This window comes from Chiloscyllium punctatum, chromosome 26, assembly GCF_047496795.1.
Source record: "Chiloscyllium punctatum isolate Juve2018m chromosome 26, sChiPun1.3, whole genome shotgun sequence".
In the NCBI taxonomy this organism is placed as follows: Eukaryota; Metazoa; Chordata; class Chondrichthyes; order Orectolobiformes; family Hemiscylliidae; genus Chiloscyllium; species Chiloscyllium punctatum.
In genome coordinates this window covers 29,045,137-29,067,868 of record NC_092764.1, presented here as the reverse complement: position 1 = coordinate 29,067,868, position 22,732 = coordinate 29,045,137, and the positions used below count along the sequence as shown (strand labels likewise).

Below are 22,732 nucleotides of genomic sequence, written 5' to 3'. Positions count from 1 at the left end.
ACCTAGATGTGCTGGAGAGAAGGGACATCCTTATCCCCCATGACTGGCAGAGGAGGCCACGCCTTCAGACTTTGCCAGTCTGGTCACAGATCAACTATTCAGAGAATTCCCAGAGGTGCTGTAGAAAAGTAAATGACCTTTACTCCACCTGGGTAATGCCACCTCATACATACTCTGTCCCTGCTACTGCTCTCATCTCCCAGCAAAAATAAAGCTCTACCACATACATTGCTGCTTGCAACAATTCTCTTATTTGCTCTTACCTCCTCTCCCAACCTCCCATAATAATAGCCCTGAATGCCCTCTGTTCTGCCCATTCATTCATTTGGGGCATCTCACTAGCTTACCCCAACTTGAACCTGTACTAACAGCTGTCACTTTCATCTCATTCAATTCCTCCCTTTCTCTGTTTTCAGAAGACAACCCACAATAGGGCAGAAATGGCCTAGATGGGTGGCAGTATGCCCAAGTTTAGGCTCCCTACTCCCTACAAAGAGGAAATACTGGCACTCAGAAGAGAAAAATAGGAGTACTATAGATAGAAAGGTAAAAGAAAATCTAATGAGAGTACACTAAGGCAAGTTGACATTTCATTCCCAATAAAGTCTAATGTTTGTTAAAACATGCTCAGAGTGCTTCTAAAGCTGTTTGTTTGTGCCTTTGTGTAGTTTCTATTGTAATTCTTTCACAGTAAGGATATGCATCAGTTCACATGGAGCAATGTCTCTAAAAACTAGGCACCATGTTGGTATAAACAATGACTGCAGATGCTGGAAACCAGATTCTGGATTAGTGGTGCTGGAAAAGCACAGCAGTTCCCTGGTGGTGGGGTCTTTTTGGAGGTGGCAGAAATGTCGGCGGATGATTTGGCTTATGCGAAGGCTGGTAGGGTACAAGGTGAGCACTAGGGGCATTCTGTCCTTGTTATGGTTGGAGGGGTGGGGTCTGAGGGCCGATGTGCGGGATGTGGACAAGTTGCGTTGGAGGGCATCTTTAACCACGTGGGAAGGGAAATTGCGGTCTCTAAAGAAGGAGCCCATCTGGTGTGTTCTGTGATGGAACTGGTCCTCCTGGGAGCAGATCCGGCAGAGGCGGAGCAATTGGGATAGCATTTTTGCAAGAGGTAGGGTGGGAAGAGGTGTAATCCAGGTAGCTGTGGGAGTCGGTGGGTTTGTAAAAAATGTCAGTGTCAAGTTGGTCATCATTAATGGAGATGGAGGGGTCTAGGAAGGGGAGGGAGGTGTCAGAGATGGTCCAGGTAAATTTAAGGTCAGGGTGGAATGTGTTGGTGAAGTTGATGAATTGCTTAACTTCCTCACGGGAGCACGAGGTGGCGCCAGTGCAGTCATCAATGTAGCGGAGGAAGAGGTGGGGAGTGGTGCCGGTGTAATTATGGAAGATGGACTGTTCTACGTAGCCAACAAAGAGACAGGCATAGCTGGGGCCCATACGTGTGCCCATGGCTATCCCTTTGGTCTGGGTGAAGTGGGAGGATTCAAAGGAGAAATTGTTAAGGCTGAGGACCAGTTCAGCCAAACGAATGAGAGTGTCGGTGGAAGGGTACTGTTTGGGACGTCGGGAGAGGAAAAAAATGGAGGGCTTGGAGGCCCTGGTATTGGCGGATGGAGGTGTAGAGGGATTGGATATCCATGGTGAAGATGAGGCGTTGGGGGCCGGGGAAACAGAAGTCTTGGAGGAGGTGGAAGGCGTGGGTGGTGTCTCGAACATATGTGGGGAGTTCCTTGGGGGACAGGACAGTGTCGAGGTAGGTAGAGATGAGTTCAGTGGGGCAGGAGCATGCTGAGACAATGGGTCGACCAGGGCGGTCAGGCTTGTGGATCTTGGGAAGGAGGTAGAACAGGCAGTGCAGGGTTCCCGGACTATGAAGTTGGAAGCTGTGGGTGGGAGATCTCCTGAGGTGATGAGGTTCTGTATGGTCTGGGAGATGATGGTTTGGCGATGGGGGGTGGGGTCATGGTCGAGGGGGTGGTAGGAAGAGGTGTCCTCGAGTTGGCGTTTGGCTTCAGCGGTGTAGAGGTCAGTGCGCCAGACTACCACAGTGCCCCCTTTATCTGCTGGCTTGATGGTGAGGTTGGGATTGGAGCAGAGGGATTGGAGGGCTGTGCATTGTGAGGGTGAGAGGTTGGAGTGGAGGACGGGGGTAGACAGGTTGAGCCTGTTAATGTCCTGGCGGCAGTTGGAAATGAAGAGGTTGAAGGCAAGTAATAGGCCAGTGCGGGGTGTCCAGGTGGATGCAGTGTGTTGGAGGTGGGCGAAGGGGTCCTCGGAAGGTGGGCGGGAGTCCTGATTGTGAAAGTAAGCTCGAAGATGGAGGCGGCAGAAGAATTGTTCGACGTCACGTCGTGTATTAAATTCATTGATGTGTGGGCGGAGGGGGATGAAGGTGAGTCATTTGCTGAGGACTGATCGTTCGTCCTCAGTGAGGGGAAGGTCTGGAGGGATGGTGAAAACTCGGTAGGGCTGGGAGCTGGGATCTGGTGTGGGTGTGGAGCTGGGAGTGGGGGTGAAGCCAGTAACTGGAGTGGGTGTGATGGTGGGGGGAATGGTGGTGTCATGAGCAGGGGTGGTGTTCCCCTCAGGGTTCTGGGGGCAAGGAATGGTGACAGTGGGATCTGTGGGGGGGGGGGTTGTCAGCAGAATGCAGGTGAGTGGCGTTGGTGGGGGCGGAAGTGGTGGCAGACACGGGCAATAGGGGTGGCAGAAGTCACTGAGTGTGTGACATCAGCGATGATGTGAGGGGCGGAAGTGATGTCATGTGTGATGCATGAGGAATTGTGAGGGGTGGAAGTGGTTGTGGGAGTGGCCATGATGGGGGCGGAAGTGACATCATCAATCAGCGTGGGGGTGGCAGCTGCACCAGCCGCATGGCTAATGGCGTCCGAGCAGTTCCAGAGGCCAGGGTAATCTTCTGGAATGTTTGAGGACCGCTGGTTATGGAGGTGGGAAGATAAAAGTTTGTTGTACTTACAGTTTTTGATGTTTGAGATGGCAAAAAAACCCCACCACCAGGGATATATTTCCCTCCCCATCCCTTTCCGCCTTCCACAAAGACCATTCCCTCTGTGACTACCTGGTCAGGTCCAAGCCCCCCTACAACCCACCCTCCAATCCTGGCACCTTCCCCTGCCACTGCAGGAACTGCAAAACCTGCGCCAACACCTCCTCCCTCACCTCCATCCAAGGCCCTAAAGGAACCTTCCACATCCATCAAAGTTTTACCTCACATCCACTAATATATTTTGTTGCTCCCGATGCGGTGTCCTCTACATTGGGGAGACTGGACGCCTCCTAGCAGAGCGCTTTAGGGAACATCTCTGGGACACCCGCAACAATCAACCACACCGCCCTGTGGCCCAACATTTCAACTCCCCCTCCCACTCTGCCGAGGACATGGAGGTCCTGGGACTCCTTCACCGCCGTTCCTTCACCACCAGACGCCTGGAGGAAGAACGCCTCATCTTCCGCCTTGGAACACTTCAACCCCATGACATCAATGTGGACTTCAACAGTTTCCTCATTTCCCCTCCCCCACCTCACCCTAGTTCCAAACTTCCAGCTCAGCACTGTCCCCATGACTTGTCCTATCTGCCTATCTTCTTTTCCACCTATCCACTCCACCTCCCCCCCACCCCTCACCTATCACCTTCATCCCCTCCCCCACTCACCTATTGTACTCTATGCTACTTGCTTCCCCCACTCCCCCCCTCCTCTAGCTTATCTCTCCACCCTTCAGGCTCTCTGCCTTCATTCCTGATGAAGGGCTTTTGCCCGAAACGTCGATTTTACTGCTCCTCGGATGCTGCCTGAACTGCTGTGCTCTTCCAGCACCACTAATCCAGAACCATGTTGGTATGTCAACAGTGACCTCAGATATTGCTCTTGCTTGAAATGGGCAGCAATGTTTCTGCCTAGAGGTGTGTAACATACAGTGAAGAAAAGCAAAACAGTCTGCATTGGACTGGGAGCCTGTAGGTCTGGATCCTATGCAATGAATGGGTCCATCTGTCTTGTTGCCTACTGAAGGGCCTTACATTGATGGGTTTTGCAGCTTTTTCTAACACATGCCAAGACCTTTACATTACCTTACTCCAGCTATAGCTAGAGCTATTGTCTTGCCAACTGAGTAGTTACAATTTCCAGGATGATGGAAGGCGAAGTGACGCTCTTGGAAAGTAATTTCCAGACTGTGCATTTGTGTGTCAGAGAGGCCCCAAAATTCCAAATCCCCTTTCCAGAAACCTCCTCAGGTCCCAACCAAACCCATCTATAGAGGAACCTTGATTGTCTGAACGAGATGGACGAGCACTATTTTGTTCAGATAATTGATTATTTGGTTAATTGATTCAATGCCTTTCCTCTGGGGCTCGGAGTTTTCTCTTAAGTCCGCTCTCCATTCAGGAGATTAGGCATCAGCACACTGCGCGCGAGTCCCTGCCCTCGCCTGCATCCCAACCCTGTCCAACACCGCCTGCGCCCCCAAACCCGCCCAAAACTGCCCCCTTTCCCCCCACCACCCAAACTATCCAACACTGCCCCCCGCCCATCCCCCCAATCGCATCCAACACCGTACCCCTTCCCTCATCCCCCAAACCTGTCCAACACTGCCCTCCCATGTGTCCCCACTCCTGCCCACCTTCCAACCCCATCCAAAACTGCCCATCACGTCTGCCCCCCCCCCCCCGCCTACAGCCCCACTTGTGTGCCCCCCCCGCCTGCCCCCGCCCCCTCTCCAAGGCAGCCCGACTGGACAACAATAACAAGACTGCTGCCTTTTTTGTAGTGAATCTCCAAATAGTGCGTGCACATACAGCCACACACTCAACTTTTCACTGTAACTTTTTGACAAGTTCCACCTTTGCCATGTACAAGGCAATGTTGGACAGATTATCTGGGGAAGGGGGCTTTAGGGTACACTCCTGTGTAAAACTCTGGGAAAGTCTGTGGGGAGAGAGAGAGAGGGCAGGAGGTCAGTCATTTGGAGATTGTACCTGGGTTCCCATCAGTCCAGGATTGTTCTTGACAGCATTTCAGTAAGCTGAGTTCACTTTTAGTCACTGTAAACAAAAGGCGCAATCAGTGTTGGAAACACGTCTTTTATGTAATGTTTCTATCGGGATCTCGAGATCTCCTTCGGTTAATCCGATATTCAGATAATTGATATTCGGAAAACCGAGGTTCCTCTGTATATGAGTCTGCACCTGCCTATCTTGCTACCCCTCCCCAACAGCCCCATACCAGGTTTGTTCAGACACTGTACCCACTGGAAACTAGCATGACTCTATCCAATGGTGAACTCCCCAACTCTTGTATGACTCAGCTCTTATCCATGCTTTATTGTGTCATCATCTTATATATTGAGTTGCCTTCACTCCTTTATCTCTCCTGTCTGTGTGCCTGCAGCACTGTAACCCCTTGAATAAAGTTACCAACTGCCCTTCCTGCAACAGTGGCCCGTCATGTTTCCTCTCACCCCTGCTTCCCTTGCTTTTATTGGATGAACATAACTGAAAGACCATAATCCACACCCTTAACCCACTTAACTACATAACCCTGGATAACAACCTCTCTCTCAATGTTGGCAAAACTAAATAACTGATCATTAACTTCAGAAAGAAGGAGAACACGCCTCCATCTACACCAATGAAGTGGAGGTTGAGAGGGTCGAGACCGTCAAGTTCCTAGGAGTGATGTTAACTGACAACCTGTCCTGAACTTCCCATGTAGATGTGATGGTCAAGAAGGCACAACAACACCTCTTCCTCCTCGGGTGGCTTACAAAATTTGGCATGTACATACGGATCCTCACCAACTTGTAAAGATGCACCTTAGAAAGCATACTGTCCGGGTGTGTAATGGCCTCGTACAGCAACTGCTTTGTCCAGGACCGTAAAAAAACTACAGAAGGTTGTGTGCATTGCCCAGACCATCACCTCCCATCCATAGACCCCAATTACACAGCTCGTTGCTGCAGAAAGGCTACCAATATCATCAAAAACCCTTCCCACCCCGGTAGTGCTCTCTTCCAACCTCTTCCGTCAGGCAGAAGGTACAGAAACCTGAACACATGCACCAGCTGGTTCAAGAACAACTCTTTCCCTGCCGTTATTAGACTGATGAGCGGACTCTCTAACTTCAAATAATGCTGATCTTGTTACTGTTGACCCATGCACTGTAATCTGTATGCCTCTGTCCAACATTTTTCTTCTCTCTTATCCTATGATCTATATGCCCTTGCTTACCAAGATCTGCCTGTACTATTTGTAAACCAAACTTTTCACTGTACTCAGATACACGAGACAATAAATCAAATCAATCAATCAATCATTCAAGAGCCAGTACACTGAATGATGGCCACACATGATTATGTCAGCATTGACCCTGAACCAACTATTAAGGAGCCACATTACTGACCGTGACCATAGATTTCAGAGGCATGACCCTTTGGACCATGGGCACCAGGCAGGACTCTTGGACAAGTCTCTGGATTGATCTGAGGCTGCCCTTGACTTACTGAGCCAAACCACCTGACTGACAGATGGCCTTCAGTGAAAATTACTCCCCTTAGATTTTCAGATATGACTGTTTGAAGTATACACAGTACGTGTACGTGACTTACACATGGTGTCGGTTTCAGATTGATGTAGTGATATGCTATACAGCACAATGTCCACTCTCTTGACCGAGGATTGCTTATCAGAAAGACAAGTTACTTGGCTCTTGTGACTGTGCTAAAAAAAACTGGTAAGCAATCCAGTGAGCAACTGGGTTGGTACTCAGTGAATGAGTGCTGACAGAGCAAGCAAGCAGTCTTGGGACATAGCTTGATCCAATCCGCAAGCTGGGAGCCTGTCCCTGCATGCAAACTGGTCTTGTAACAGTACGTTAATACTAGTTACCATTGTGCCCCGAAGTGCAGCTTTAAAGCACTGTAGCATCCTGCATGCAGAGTGGAGAGGTACCTCATGGGTTCTGAGAGGCTGGCAATTATCAGTGTCCTTTGCACACGCTGCAATCTAGTGCACTAGACTGTGCCTTGAGAAGTTGTTACTGAGTGCCCAGAGGAGTGGATGTCACTAGGTACCTGCTCGTACTTGCATATTGGGAATTGTCGATGACTATTTATATGATAGAATAGGAAGTTGTACATTAATGAGGTGAGACTGGTTATTAATGATACTGTTAACCCGCATTAATCTCATTAACAGACATTTTGTCACTCCATAGTGAGAATACCATCACGTTGCTTGGAATTCTGTTTGAAAATGCAATAAATTCCTCCCAATGTAGGAAAAGGCTTCGCCCAATGTCATGTGTGATTTTTTGCCATAGTCCATATCATTCAAGCCTTTACAACATTCTGCCCCACATGTTCCATTTGAGTCAGCTTAGTTCTTCCACATAAATTCATAGTCCTTAACTTCTTTGTTCATAACTGTTACGTTAATATATCTTATTAAGAGAAAAATTCCACTATCTGAATTTACTACATTTTCTAAAAGTATATTTATGATAATTCTAATGCGTATGTACCAATCCTAACTTTGTTCTTTGTAGTATGATATAAATGAAGGATAATCAGTACATTTTGCTTCTTAGCAGGAGGAGTGATGGCATCCATCTTGAGTCTGCTGAGTCATCATGCACAATTTATCAATAAGCATTTAGTTTCATGGCTTTGTTAGCCCAACTACGTTAAAAATAATCTCTTGGGTGAAACAGCAGGAGAGCTACTCTATTTTGCATTTTAATTATAATTATTATTAATTATAATTTGCAGTTGTGCAAAAATTCTACTCCTGTTAAGGAATGCAGCTTCCAAAAACAGCCATTTTTAAAACATCAAAGTCAGATATCAATACTTTGAAAAATATTCTAGTTTAACAAGATAAATTTCTTTGGAAACTCATACAAGCTAGCGCAAATAAATACCTTTATACGTAGCAACATATTACTTGTTGGCTACATGAGCTAAATAATTGTGCCAAACTGCTCACAGATTATATCATATTTCTTTCTTCATTCAATTTCTTAAATATTTTCTGTCTCAAGAAATTTGCATTTCAACGCAAAAAGGTAATATTCCTCATCAAACAGCCAATAGTCAATATGGTCTTTAAAAACATCAAGGAATTGATCTTCCTCTTCTACACACAAGGCGCTTATACAAACGTTAGTTCCCTAGACACACTTGTTCTTATTCTTACAATTTCATTTCAGATATTTGAGAACATTTGGTGGCATAGAGATTTATAAAATATCCCTTGGATAACAAGTTAAACTGAGGCCACATCTACTCTCTTAGGTGTCACAAAAGATCTCATGACACTATTTCAAAGAAGAACAGGGATGTTATGTCCACTAATCTGGCTAATAATTAACCCTTAATCAAGATCAGTAAAAATAAATTATCTGGGTATTGTCTGTGGGAATTCACTTTGTGCAAAAATGATTGCCCTGTTTCCTGTGTGACAACAGTGATTTCACTTCCAAAGTACTTCCTTGATTATGAAGCACTTTGGTACATCCTGAAATCATGAATTTTTTTGTCTTTTTTTTCTCAGTAAGTAACTTCAAGTACTGATGTTTACAGTGAAGCTAATTTTGAATAGTACACATTTTAAAACAATTTCTATAAAAAATTGTTTGGTGAAAATATGAAATTATACCATTTCCAGTTTCTTGAAATAATCTGCAAAATTGACAAGGCCAATTTAAAATCCTAGGTTGTAGTGTAGAACTACTGACTATAGCAGTTAACTTGGTTGTTGCTTTTTTTTGGAGCAGTTTGCAATATGCTTGCTTTCAGTCAATTGGCCAGGAGAAAGTTGCTGCTGCCATGGTGAACTCAAACTGCATTGATGTAGATACTGGTTTTGTTGTTGACAGCTACCATCCCTAGAAAATATATAAATCTGAAATTCTGATGGACAGATGAGAAAACAAAACATGCTCCACCAACTTTCTTTGAATGATATTAATTCCTTTGCTCTCTTTGGTGGTTGTTTTCAATCTGGTTAACATCAGAATCTGGGTTATTTATTTGCAGATGATTTCTTGACTAGCTCTGAATCAATAACAATTTTCAAAATTTTTACCAACAAAACTCAAAACAACAATTTGGGGAAATTATTCAAAATATGAAGGGCACATTAAACCAGAAAATCTAATTGCTGATCTTTCTTAAAAATAAAACTTGCCACTTAATTTGCTGCTGTCATTACATGGACATAGCATTTTTATATACACATGCTATGAACTAGTTATCAAGATTACTCTACAATTTCCATAATAAACAGCAAGTAATGCGCTGATTGCTAATCAATTCATAAGCCTATGTTTAAATAATTATATTGAAAATAAGAAAAGTAGCAATTAAATTTGTTTATATGCAAAAATATCTCACAAACCAATCAACATTTTTATACTGTACTTTGGCCACTAGATGTCACTAACATTCAGCTCACTAGTCACATCTTAAGAAATCAAGTCCTGTAACAACAAATCACAATTTTTTTTACCTTAAATACTTTATACATTTGATCACTTTGAGATAACTAAATTACTGACCCATTCAAAAACATTTTAATTCCATGAATGGTAAAGCTAATGATCTATATCAGTTAACAGAACAGATTAATTGCCAACTTATATTGGGCTCCATATTAAAGTAGTAAATTGTTATTGTATTTGCGCAATACTTCTAATTTCCAAATTGCTCTGTGCAGTATAGAAATGTTTCATAAACTGTAATAATTTGTAGAAGTTTGATTCCTGCGTTACTGACTGCAGTTTTGTATCTCTGATTAGTAGTTCACTTGCTAGATTCAGTGCTGCTATTAAAATTCATATTGAAGAAGAACACAGTCTGGTTTCACAAAAAGAAATGTCTTGTTCAAAAGAAGCCAAACAACATTGTAGTAATTTATTAACAGAAGACCCTTTCTGAAATAGAGGCACTTCAGTCTAAATTTTCTATTACACCTAATTACCCAGCTAAACACAGCAATATCAAGAACAGACAGTAATAGAGAACATGATAGAAATAAAGTGAAAAAAAATCACTTTCTGGTGACATGATTTGTAATACACAGTTGAGGCACTGACTAACATACTTTTCAACATCAATTTAAAGCCTGGCTATGTGGACAAGAGGTGGTGTAATGAATATGGCAATTTTAGCCATTGTGGATGGCATACTATATAACAGCTGTCATGGCTGACAACATTTCGAATTCACTTCTTGTCCAGTTGATGCGCATCTCTCTGGGAGTGTCAGAGAAAAGACAGCTCGTAAAGGAATACAGTGTCTTGTTTTAATAGAAATGTTCATACAGTGAAATTAGATTCAGCTATAACCTACATTTCTTATAATGAAAACTGCATTATGCAGTATCTTTGGGAACATATCAAAATGGCTCCTTAGGGCAGGTATTGATCAATGATTTGTGTTTAAAGGAAACTGTTTAATCCAGTTGAAGTTATATTTAATTAAGACAGAAAGTAGCAATTAAGTTTTAAGAAAACGTCCTTCATTTAGACAGGTGCCTGTTTAACTATGGGTAAAGAGAAATATTACTTACCTCGGAAAAGTTATTTTCATTCCTAGAATGGTGATCTTCAAATGCAATACAGTCCAAGGGCCAACTACGTACTTGGATCTTTCATTTACTTATGGGAAGCACAATTACATACTCAAAGCAGATATGCACCTTTCATTCATCTGTTCTTGTCATTTTGCATCCTGTCACATTTTGATCTCTGCCCTTCTACGTTTGATTGAAGTGTGGAGTGCACTCAATTTAATTCAAAGAAGGTGTATATAAATTTTTAAGAAACAGCAAAAACTGCCACATGCAAATCTCACAGTCTTCTATATATGCCTTAAAAAGATTAAGTCAATTGACTAAAAAGGCCAAATACCATTAAGGTAAATTTAGTATTTTCCTGCTGACAATTTATTGTCTTGGAAAATTTACCCTTTAAAGCCTTTGTGCTGCTTCTCCTGTAAAGATGGATCTCAATTAAAAAAATATAGTTTATTGAAAGAACGTTTTCCTTGAAGTCTGCTTAAAACTTACCATTTGATTAAGGCTCTACTTTCTAAATTAGCCAGAAATCATTGACTAAGAATACAAGAATTTAAGAGATTGGAGCAAGAGTAGGCCATTTGGTCCTCTGAACCCATCCCACTAATCAATGGCTTATCCTTTACTTCATTACCATTTCCCTGCAATTACCACCAACCCCTGGAATAAAAATAAAAACCTGCAGATGCTGGAAATCTGAAACAAACACAGAAAATGCTGATGAAATTCATCATGTTTGGCATTGTCTGTAGTGGCAGAAACTCTCCACGGATGCAGCCAAACCTGAGTTTGTCCCACCAATCCTCTGATGTTTTAAATATTTGAAAATGTATCAATCTCTATCTTGAACACAGTCAGTAATGGTCTCCATAGACATCTGGGGAAGAGAATTACAAACATTCACAACTCTCTCAGGAAGAGTTTTTCTTCCTAACTCTTAGAAACACGGAATTGCTCCAGTGCAAACAGGGGCCATTGTGTCTGCACTGGGTCCCTGAGCATTTTAACATAGTGAAAATCTGAGTTCTAAATGGCCGGTCTCTTATTCTAAGACTGTGTCCCCTCGTTCCAGGGCTGCCATCATTCCTTAATTTTCCCTTTCAATCCCTATAAGAACATGGAACAGTACAGCATATGGCCCTTCACCCCACCATGACCATGCTGACCATGATGCCATTCTAAACTAATCTCATCTGCCTGCCAGAATTCTGTATGTTTGAATACAGTCATGTCTCATTCACTGAGCACGATGGCATGGAAGCTGTGTGGGTGCATCATGGAGTGGGAATGGTGAGAGGTCTAACAGCTTTTAAAAGAACTGTTGCAAAGCCCCAAAAAATGAAGATGGGTTTTCTAACCAGGCCACGACCTCATTCATCTGCCCTTCTAGCTGTCTACAATCTGTTCCTAGGGTCAGTGAACCTGAAGCCATTTCACACAACTCCCCTAAGCCCCATGTAAACTTGGTGCATTGGACCACTTTCTACAGCAAGTTTGGAAACTTTCTGACTTGAATTATCCACATTGGTGGGCAAAACACAGCTCGTATTTTTAAATTAAGTAACATTTGGAGCCTAATATTTATTAAATGATCTGGAAATACGTATTACCTCTTCGGTTTTAGAGTGATATTTTTCTCGAAGGGAGACCAGTTCGACTTTCATTATTAGTAACTCTTCTTCCTTACTGCTAAGTTCCTTCATGGTTTCGTGGGATTTCCCCTGTGACATTATCATCTGGTTGCTTAGTTCCACTAATCGATTTTCACAAATGTGAGCCTGGAAAAAATGAAAGTGCATTTTACCACAAATCACACTCCCTAAGAGAACTGTGGCACACTTCTAATTATAAAGTAGACCTTTAAGATATCCACATATAACTTGTATTATTGGTGCGCTGCAATTCGGTCTATTTAATGACCAATTTTCTCAATCTGACAACAAAGACTCGTGGATTTTGTGCTCATTTTGCATTTTATCCTGTTTTCATAACCAATTCCAAGTAATAGAGATGGTCTTGTGGCACAGTGAGAACCATCTTGCCTCTGAGTCAGGAACTCTGAGTTTGAGTCTTATCCTCTGACTTGATGGCCAGGAAAGGTGAGCTGAATATTAATCTAACAGAAGGCCAATAGCAGTTGGAAAGAATGGGAAAGATTTCTGGTCAGCCATGTGATGTGAAGAAAGTCGGAGTGTCCACCGATGTTCCTGATGCTTCTCTACATTAGTGAGACCAAATGTAAACTCAGGGCATGTTTTGACAAGCATCTCAGGCGGGCCTGCAGGAGCTGACCTTACCTCTCAGTCACTGCCCATTTTAATTTGCCTTTCCACTCCCTTTCTGACATGAACACCCATGGCCTCCTCCATTGCCACAGTGAATCAGATCGCAAATTGGAGGAACAACACCTCATCTGCCACCCGGCAGCCTACAGACCAGAGGACTTAACACTGAGTTCTCCAATTTCAAATAACCTTGTTACCCATCCCCCGACTCCCTTTCCAGCCCCCCCCACGCTTCCTTCTATTCCTCTGATTGACCCTTCTTTCCAGCTATCAGCTGGATTTATTCCTCCCATTGAGCAACCAGATCATACCCTCTACCCGTGTTCACCTATCACTACCTCACCACCAAGCCTCTCTCCCTACCCAGAACCCTCCCCCACACACCCTTCATCGCAGCTCCCCTTACACCCACCCCCAGCCCTGAAGAAGGGTTACACCTGAAATGTTGACCTCTCCACCTCCTGATCCTGCCTGGCATGCTGCATTCTTCCATCCTCCTGCTTGTCTTCCTTGATGATCCTCAAGTCCACTTTCCTGTCTTTTCCCATGTAACCTTCAATTCCCTTATAGATTAAAAATTTACAGTGGAGATAGACAGATTTCTAAATAGTAACGGTGTTGAAGAGCAGGCAGTATTAGTGGAGTTGAGTGCAAAATGAGATCAGTTTTGATTATATTAAATGGCTCAACAGACTTGATGGTCTGAATTGCTGATGCCTGCTATTAGTTCATATGGTGGTGCTGCCCCAACAGAAGTGGTGGCAAGAAACCATGATGGACTTGAAAAGTAGAAAAAGTCTCCAATAAATCTTGGCCAAAATGATAGCTGACACCATGCACATGTTACTTTACTGGAGTAATTCTGAATTTTACCCTTACTTTTAGATACCTCATATTACCTACTGCATAGCTGTCTGTGGCAACAGAAGTAATACAGCAACAAGAAGCAGGTACAAGCAGAACTGGTATACAAACCTTTAACCACCAAAACACTACAGGTATTAGCAACAGCTAATTGAAATGTTGAATTAAACACAAAATTTAGGTGCCATTCAATTCAAGTATCTTATATAATGCAGAATCATCTGCAGAAAACCATTAATGCATTTATTCTGACCAGCCTAAGCCAATGCCACTTCTTCACAAAGATGAAGCGTCAGCAGATAACCTTTATATCTAAAATGCACAGGAAAATCAATGGGAGATGGCTTAATGCAGAAACTAATATAAGTTTGATTTGTAAAGCATTTTTAATTAAGCTTCTGCTGATTAAGTGTGCCCAAAGTGTGAGTATGTGGGGGTGAGATTACATTAATATTGGCTGCTGTTGTATTAGTGCCATATCTAGGTTAATCCTTAAGCAATCTCTATGTCACAGGGTCTATAAAAAATAATTTCATCACAGTCTCACGTTTAATCAGTATTGAGGATGACCTTAGCAGAATTCATTGCATTCTAAAGAATTAATTATTTTTTCATGTATTCCACCTGCGCTATGTTCTTCAACTGCTAATATCTCAGATGACTCACAGCACAATTACATTTGCACAGTATTAAAGAAAAATTACAATGTGTGATCTTGTTTCACATCTGATTGGGTTAATGAATCAGGTCTTGTTGTTAAAGATCTATGATGGGTGTGTACCATGAAAAGATGATTTAAAGTGATGCTAACCTTGTAATTCCTCATGTTATGGACCAGACCAAACCCCTCAAAATATATTAAGATGATAGCCTAGATCTAAACGTTTTCTTATTTTAAAGGCAAGTGTTGTGTTCTGGATGTAATTCGATTGGTCAAACTACCAATCTTGAAGCAAAACACACTTTATTCATACGCTACAGTTAAAATACAACAAAAGAAAGAAGGAATTGGAGTAACTTAATTCTATTGGAAACTTAACAGAATAATAGATTATTTAACACTAAACAGTAACTGTTCCAATGTAGTAAAATCCTACAAACACACCTTTGGCAAAGGCAAATTCAGTAGAATGTCTCATATTCAATTCTCCTGTCCAGGAGGAAAAACGTCAAGAGAAAACCCTGAGAGAGACTGTAACAGGGAGCAATGTACTGCAGCTTCAAGACCTCAGCAACTGCTACAGAAAAACTAAAACTGAAATCCTGGCTCTGAGGAGCTTGACCCTACCCGTTCAGCTGCTTCTATTGTTCCAACTTAAAAAAAACCTAAGGCCTTACAAGTATTTACATTATTGGATTCAAACAGACAGTTTGTCACTTCTGCCTTCAAACCCCTTTTCAAAGCCCAGCCCAAAATACATCTCTGAAAGCCATACTATTGTCACAGAATTTATGATTTGGACGTACCGGTGTTGGACTGGGGTGTACAAAGTTAAAAATCACACAACACCAGGTTATAGTAGCTCCTTCATTAGGTGGTAGTGGAGGGCTCAATCCTAACATAAATTGTGTGTTAGGATTGAGCCCTCCACTACCACCTGATGAAGGAGCGACACTTCAAAAGCTAGTGTGTTTCCAATTAAATCTGTTGGACTATAACCTGGTGCTGTGTGATTTTTAACACAGAATTTATTAAATAAATAGCAACCGATTAAGTTGTCATATAGAGGAAGTTTTCAAATCACTTGAATGACTGGAAAAATATATATATGAGTTAAATATAAGCAATATTGCTGCAATACAATATATAGTGAAACAAAGAAATATATTAAAATAGTACACTTAGGAATTGTGCAGGTGTATGTTCATCAACATGTTAAAAATAGTGCTCAGAGAGTTCAACACTATTTAATCCAAGTGCTGTGAAAGTATGACTAGCTGATGGTTTATTACAACCACTAACTTTCTTTTCTATATAAAAGCTGAAAAATCTATTATAACAGTTTTGGTAAATCTAGAGACACTGAAATCAGTTCTCATGATTTGCAACATCCTGGAGGTCAGTATCTGATAATACTTCACTTGGTGGGTTGGGTCCAGTAGCTTTTCCTTCTTGTAGAAGAATTGTAGGCTTTTTTCCAGCCAACAACTCGGAGACAGAGATGGAGGGTCAAAGGTAGGCTGCCAACTCATCAGGGATTCCTGCTTTTCTTCTGGGGTTTAAGCAGTATCAGACATATGATCCCAGAATTATATATTGAAGCAATTCAACCTGGTCCAATACCAGTCATATGGCAAGGATTGGTGTTTCAGGTGCTGATGATCCATTCTGGTGGGCTATTAGAAGGTCAAGGAGAAAGTGAGGACTGCAGATGCTGGAGATCAGAGCTGAAAATGTGTTGCTGGAAAAGCGCAGGAGGTCAGGCAGCATCCAAGGAACAGGAGAATCGATGTTTCGGGCATAAGCCCTTCTTCAGGAAGGGCTTATGCCCGAAACGTCGATTCTCCTGTTCCTTGGATGCTGACTGACCTGCTGCGCTTTTCCAGCAACACATTTTCAGTATTAGAAGGTTAAGTTAATATTGTAGCTTTACCTCTCTACTATACTTTCCATTATGAGGTAATAAGGTAACCATAAAAATGTTAACTCTCATTTTAGCACAACAGGTCTTGATGCTGTCTTTTATCTAGATTTGGTTGGAAACAGATGTTTTATCTCCAGGTTCTCTGTGTCAGCTTTAGCTGGAATATCTATAAAATGCAGAGGGTTAAGAAGTTTCTGGAAATACAAGCTTGTGACCAACCTTGGCCATTTCATGAGTCCAAAGAGGTAAAAACAATGACTGCAGATGCTGGAAACCAGATTCTGGATTAGTGGTGCTGGAAGAGCACAGCAGTTCAGGCAGCATCCAAGGAGCTTCGAAATCGACGTTTTGGACAAAAGCCCTTCATCAGGAATAAAGTGAGTCTGAAGCGTGGAGAGATAAGCTAGAGGAGGGTGGGGGTGGGGAGAAAGCAGCTTAGAGTACAATGGGTGAGTGGGGGAGGGGATGAAGGTGATAGGTCAGGGAGGAGAGGGTGGAGTGGATAGGTGGAAGAGGAGATAGGTAGTAGGACAAGTCCGGACAAGTCAGGGGGACAGTGCTGAGCTGGAAGTTTGGAACTAGGGTGAGGTGGGGGAAGGGGAAATGAGGAAACTGTTGAAGTCCACATTGATGCCCTGGGGTTGAAGTGTTCTGAGGCAGAAGATGAGGCGTTCTTCCTCCAGGCGTCTGGTGGTGAGGGAGCGGTGAAGGAGGCCCAGGACCTCTATGTCCTGGGCAGAGTGGGAGGGGGAGTTGAAATGTTGGGCCATGGGCCAGTGTGGTTGATTGGTGCAGGTGTCCCGGAGATGTTCCCTAAAGCGCTCTGCTAGGAGGCGCCCAGTCTCCCCAATGCAGAGGAGACCACATCGGGAGCAATAGATACAATAAATGATATTAGTGGATGTGCAAGTAAAACTTTGATGGATGTGGAAGGCTCCTTTATGGCCTTGGATAGAGGTGAGGGAGGAGGTGTGGGCACAGGTATTACAGTTCCTGCGGTGGCAGGGGAAAGTGCCAGGATGGGAGGGTGGGTTATAGGGGGGCGTGGACCTGACCAGGTAGTCACGGAGGGAACGGTCTTTGCGGAAGGCGGAAAGGGGTAGGGAGGGAAATATATCCCTGGTGGTGGGGTCTTTTTGGAGGTGGCGGAAATGTCGGCGGATGATTTGGTTTATGCGAAGGTTGGTAGGGTGGAAGGTGAGCACCAGGGGCGTTCTGTCCTTGTTACGGTTGGAGGGGTGGGGTCTGAGGGTGGAGGTGCGGGATGTAGACGAGATGCGTTGGAGGGCATCTTTAACCACGTGGGAAGGGAAATTGCGGTCTCTAAAGAAGGAGGCCATCTGGTGTGTTCTGTGGTGGAACTGGTCCTCCTGGGAACAGATCCGGTGGAGGCAGAGGAATTGGGAATACGGGATGGCATTTTTGCAAGAGATAGGGTGGGAAGAGGTGTAATCCAGGTAGCTGTGGGAGTCGGTGGGTTTGTAAAAAATGTCAGTGTCAAGTGGGTCGTCATTAATGGAGATGGAGAGGTCCAGGAAGGGGAGGGAGGTGTCATAGATGGTCCAGGTAAATTTAAGGTCAGGGTGGAATGTGTTGGTGAAGTTGATGAATTGCTCAACCTCCTCACGGGAGCACGAGGTGGCGCCAATGCAGTCATCAATGTAGCGGAGGAAGAGGTGGGGAGTGGTGCCGGTGTAATTACGGAAGATCAATTGCTCTACGTAGCCAACAAAGAGACAGGCATAGCTGGGGCCCATATGTGTGCCCATGGCTATCCCTTTGGTCTGGAGGAAGTGGGAGGATTCAAAGGAGAAATTGTTAAGGGTGAGGACCAGTTCGGCCAAACGAGTGAGAGTGTCAGTGGAAGGGTACTGTTGGGGACGTCTGAAGAGGAAAAAACGGAGGGCTTGGAGGCCCTGGTCATGGCGGATGGAGGTGTAGAGGGATTGGATATCCATGGTGAAGATGAGGCGTTGGGAGCCGGGGAAACGGAAGTCTTGGAGGAGGTGGAGGGCCTGGGTGGTGTCTCGAACGTATGTGGGGAGTTCCTGGACGAGGGGGGATAGGACATTGTCGAGGTAGGTAGAGATGAGTTCAGTGGGGCAGGAGCATGCTGAGACAATGGGTCGGCCAGGACGTTTGGCTTCAGCGGTGTAGAGATCAGTGCGCCAGACTACCACTGTGCCCCCTTTATCCGCTGGCTTGATGCAGGGGGCGTAGTGGTAGTCTGGCGCACTGATCTCTACACCGCTGAAACCAGACGTCAACTCGAGGACACCTCTTCCTACTGCCCCCTCGACCATGATACCATCCCCCACCACCAAACCATCATCTCCCAGACCATACAGAACCTCATCACCTCAGGAGATCTCCCAATCACAGCTTCCAACCTCACAGTCCGGGGTTCTACCTCCTTCCCAACATCCACAAGCCTGACCACCCTGGCCGACCCATTGTCTCAGTATACTCCTGCCCCACTGAACGCATCTCTAACTACCTTGACAATGTCCTACCCCCCTCGTCCAGGAACTCACCACATACGTTGTGAGACACCACCCACGCCCTCCACCTCCTTCGTTTGGCCGAACTGGTCCTCACCCTTAACAATTTCTCCTTTGAATCCTCCCACTTCCTCCAGACCAAAGGGGTAGCAATGGGCACACATATGGGCCCCAGCTATGCCTGTCTCTATGCCTGTCTCTTTGTTGGCTACGTAGAGCAGTTGATCTTCCGTAATTGGCGTCACCTCGTGGTCCCGCGAGGAGGTTGAGCAATTCATCAACTTCACCAACACATTCCATCCTGACCTTAAATTTACCTGGACCATCCCTGACACCTCCCTCCCCTTCCTGGACCTCTCCATCTCCATTAATGACGACTGACTTGACACTGACATTTTTTACAAACCCACCGACTCCCACAGCTACCTGGATTACACCTCTTCCCGCCCTATCTCTTGCAAAAATGCCATCCCGTATTCCCAATTCCTCCGCCTCCACCGGATCTGTTCCCAGGAGGACCAGTTCCACCACAGAACACACCAGATGGCCTCCTTCTTTAGAGACCGCAATTTCCCTTCCCACGTGGTTAAAGATGCCCTCCAACGCATCTCGTCTACATCCCACACCTCCGCCCTCAGACCCCACCCCTCCAACTGTAACAAGGACAGAACGCTCCTGGGTGCTCACCTTCCACCTTACCAACCTTCGCATAAACCAAATCATCCGCCGATATTTCCGCCACCTCCAAACAGACCCCACCTCAAGGGATATATTCCCTCCCCATCCCTTTTCACCTTCGCAAAGACCATTCCCTCCGTGACTACCTGGTCAGGTCCACGCCCCCCTACAACCCACCCTCCCATCCTGGCACTTTCCCCTGCCACTGCAGGAACTGTAAAACCTGCGCCCACACCTCCTCCCTCATCTCTATCCAAGGCCATAAAGGAGCCTTCCACATCCACCAAAGTTTTACTTGCATATCCACTAATATCATTGATTGTATCTATTGCTCCCGATGCGGTCTCCTCTACATTGGGGAGACTGGGCGCCTCCTAGCAGAGCGCTTTAGGGAACATCTCCGGGACACCCACACCAATCAACCACACCGCCCCGTGGCCCAACATTTCAACTCCCCCTCCCACTCTGCCGAGGACATGGAGGTCCTGGGCCTCCTTCACCGCCGCTCCCTCACCACCAGACGCCTGGAGGAAGAACGCCTCATCTTCCGCCTCGGAACACTTCAACCCCAGGGCATCAATGTGGACTTCAACAGTTTCCTCATTTCCCCTACCCCCTCCTCACCCTAGTTCCAAACTTCCAGCTCAGCACTGTCCCCCTGACTTGTCCGGACTTGTCCTACCTGCCTATCTCCTTTTCCAGCTATCCACTCCACCCTCTCCTCCCTGACCTATCACCTTCATCCCCTCCCCCACTCACCCATTGTATTCTAAGCTACTTTCTCCCCACCCCCACCCTCCTCTAGCTTATCTCTCCACGCTTCAGTCTCACTGCCTTTATTCCTGATGAAGGGCTTTTGCCCGAAACGTCGATTTCGAAGCTCCTTGGATGCTGCCTGAACTGCTGTGCTCTTCCAGCACCACTAATCCAGAATTTCCTGAGTCCAGGCAAGGCTTCCTGTTTTCAAAATAAACAGAATTTAAACACAAAAATGTAGAAGAAAATGCATTTTTCTTTGAGATCTCTTGCTCACCTCTGGCTATGTATGATATTACTTTCTGGTGTGATTTGGTTAACAGTTTTATGAACATGTAAGAAGTTTCTGAATTTCTATTTGTGTATTTTCATATTAACAAGCAATCAAGAATGTTTGTTCAAAGGGAGTTCAATAGTTATATTTGATTGATAGTTTATGAGGGACCTTTTTCAAAAAAGAATTTGAATGGTTGATATTTAAAAAATAATTCCTAAACGTTTAAAAAGTTTCCCTGTATTAGCATATGGCTTGTGACTTATGTATATAATGATGACTGGTTGGTTGGCATGTGGGATGAAGGCATGGAGGGAGTATATGGGATTTGAGAGGGTATGATGAGGCATTATAGAATTGAAGAAGGGCATGTCAGTAGGTGGGAGGGTTGATAGCTAGAATGCTTAATAACTATGTGGAGTACTGCCTGATGTCAAAGTGAATGGATACACACTTCTATTATGTTTGCATTGGAATCTGACCATCTCCATTCGCTGTCCTAACTTTAGCACGTCACAGATTCTCAGAAATGAAAATTCCAGATGACTAGGTTAACTTTACAAAGCCAAAAAATGGCCTAACTGACACTTGCTAAACTGAAGATGAAAATTCAGCTTTATAGGCTCAATTTATTCCGACTCTTACCATATGGCAACCTACCATGAAGCAATGTGGCAAATATCTGCTTTGCAGCTCCACTGGAAGTATAAGCTTTCTTAAATGTGGAGATCAAAACTACTCACAGCACTCTAGGTTTGGGCTCAATAAAGTCTTATGCAGTTGTGATAAAGCTTCCTTATTCTTGCACTCATCTCCCTTGCAATAAATGTCTATATGCCATTTGCCTCTTACATTGCTTGCTGTACTTGTATGATAAGTTTCTGTGTTCCTTGTATTGGTACTCCAAAATTTCTCTCAACATCGACACTAAGAAGTTTAATGTCTTTTGAAAAAAAAATTGATTTTCTATTATTCTGGTGAACCAAATAATCTCATATTTTACTACATTATCCTCTATCTGCCACTTCCTTGCCCATTCACTTTACCAACCTGTATTCTTTGTAGCCTAATTCCTCCTCCTAGCTTTCATTCCCATCTGCTTTAATAACTCCCATTAATAAAAGTGATTTTAAAATCATGAAGGGTCACTGTTTGGCAAAAAGAAATACAGTTTCATCTCTACAAGTTCAAACTAGGTATGAAATATATAATCTTTCACCCTCCTTACAGTCCTTAGAATTTGAGGCAAGGATTGCACTTAACTGAAATTGTGTGTGTGACAAAACAACTGTTCATACCAAGTATAATGGTAACCTTGTCTAACTACTGGAGTATAGATATGACTCTGAATTGCACACTAGCAAGGACTAAATATACCTGCAGAGAAGAGTAAATGGAACAACACGATGAGAGGGAAAGCAACTCGCAGCTATAAACTGAAAGTAACATACATACTCGTAATGTTAAATAAAACTCTTACTTCCTCTTCTGCCCGTTGATTCAGTGCTTGCATTTTTTTCAGTTCATCATGCAGTCTTCTCATCCTTTCCTCATATGCTGCACTTTCCTCTGCTAACTGCATATTTCTCTGTTGACTACGTGCAATATCATTTCTCAGGCTGGCTATCTCTCGGCTCTTCTCACTTAGCTGCAATGGAAAGCACAATTAATAGCTGCACTGCTTACTTGTAAAAGCTAAAAGAATACAGAGGCAGAAATGTCATGCTACCACAGAATACGCTTAGAACCTTGCATTATGGGGCAGTCTCATTTACCTAATACATTTTTAAAATATAATAAAAACAAAGTGCTGGAAAAAACTCAGCAGAGCTTACAGGTTTTCGCAATGAAGAAATTTATATTAAACTTAATTTGCTACTTAGATGCCTCAGTAGGCCAAGGGCAGGCACTAGGATGGGTGAGTATGCTGCTCGCTCTACTTTCGGAGCACCCCCCAGCTCCAAATCCACTGGCTCGCGAACATAAAATCCAGGCATTTACAATTTTCAATATACAGTAGCGCCTTGACCTAGGAACGACCCCGTTCACAAAAAAATCGGTTTACAAACAAGATTGTATGTAAAGTTTTGCTTCAACGTATGTACAAAATTCAAGGTACGGACAAAGGTACGAACACACAAAGCCCGTATGCGACCACATGGTTTCATTGTTCTGCTTTGCT

The 22,732-nt window shown here is 44.0% G+C and overlaps 1 protein-coding gene across 7 annotated transcripts in view; it reads right to left on the bottom strand.

Annotated features, from left to right (window-relative positions):
• Positions 1-22,732, bottom strand: part of pmfbp1 (polyamine modulated factor 1 binding protein 1) — an 829,187-nt gene that overhangs the window by 84,687 nt on the left and 721,768 nt on the right. For all 7 annotated transcript variants that reach the window (XM_072595986.1, XM_072595983.1, XM_072595987.1 and 4 more), the window contains 2 exons: positions 22,031-22,198; positions 12,218-12,385 (listed from right to left, as the gene is read on the bottom strand). In XM_072595986.1, the coding sequence (XP_072452087.1) occupies positions 12,218-12,385; positions 22,031-22,198 (336 nt within the window). The remainder of the gene's footprint in view (positions 1-12,217; positions 12,386-22,030; positions 22,199-22,732) is intronic.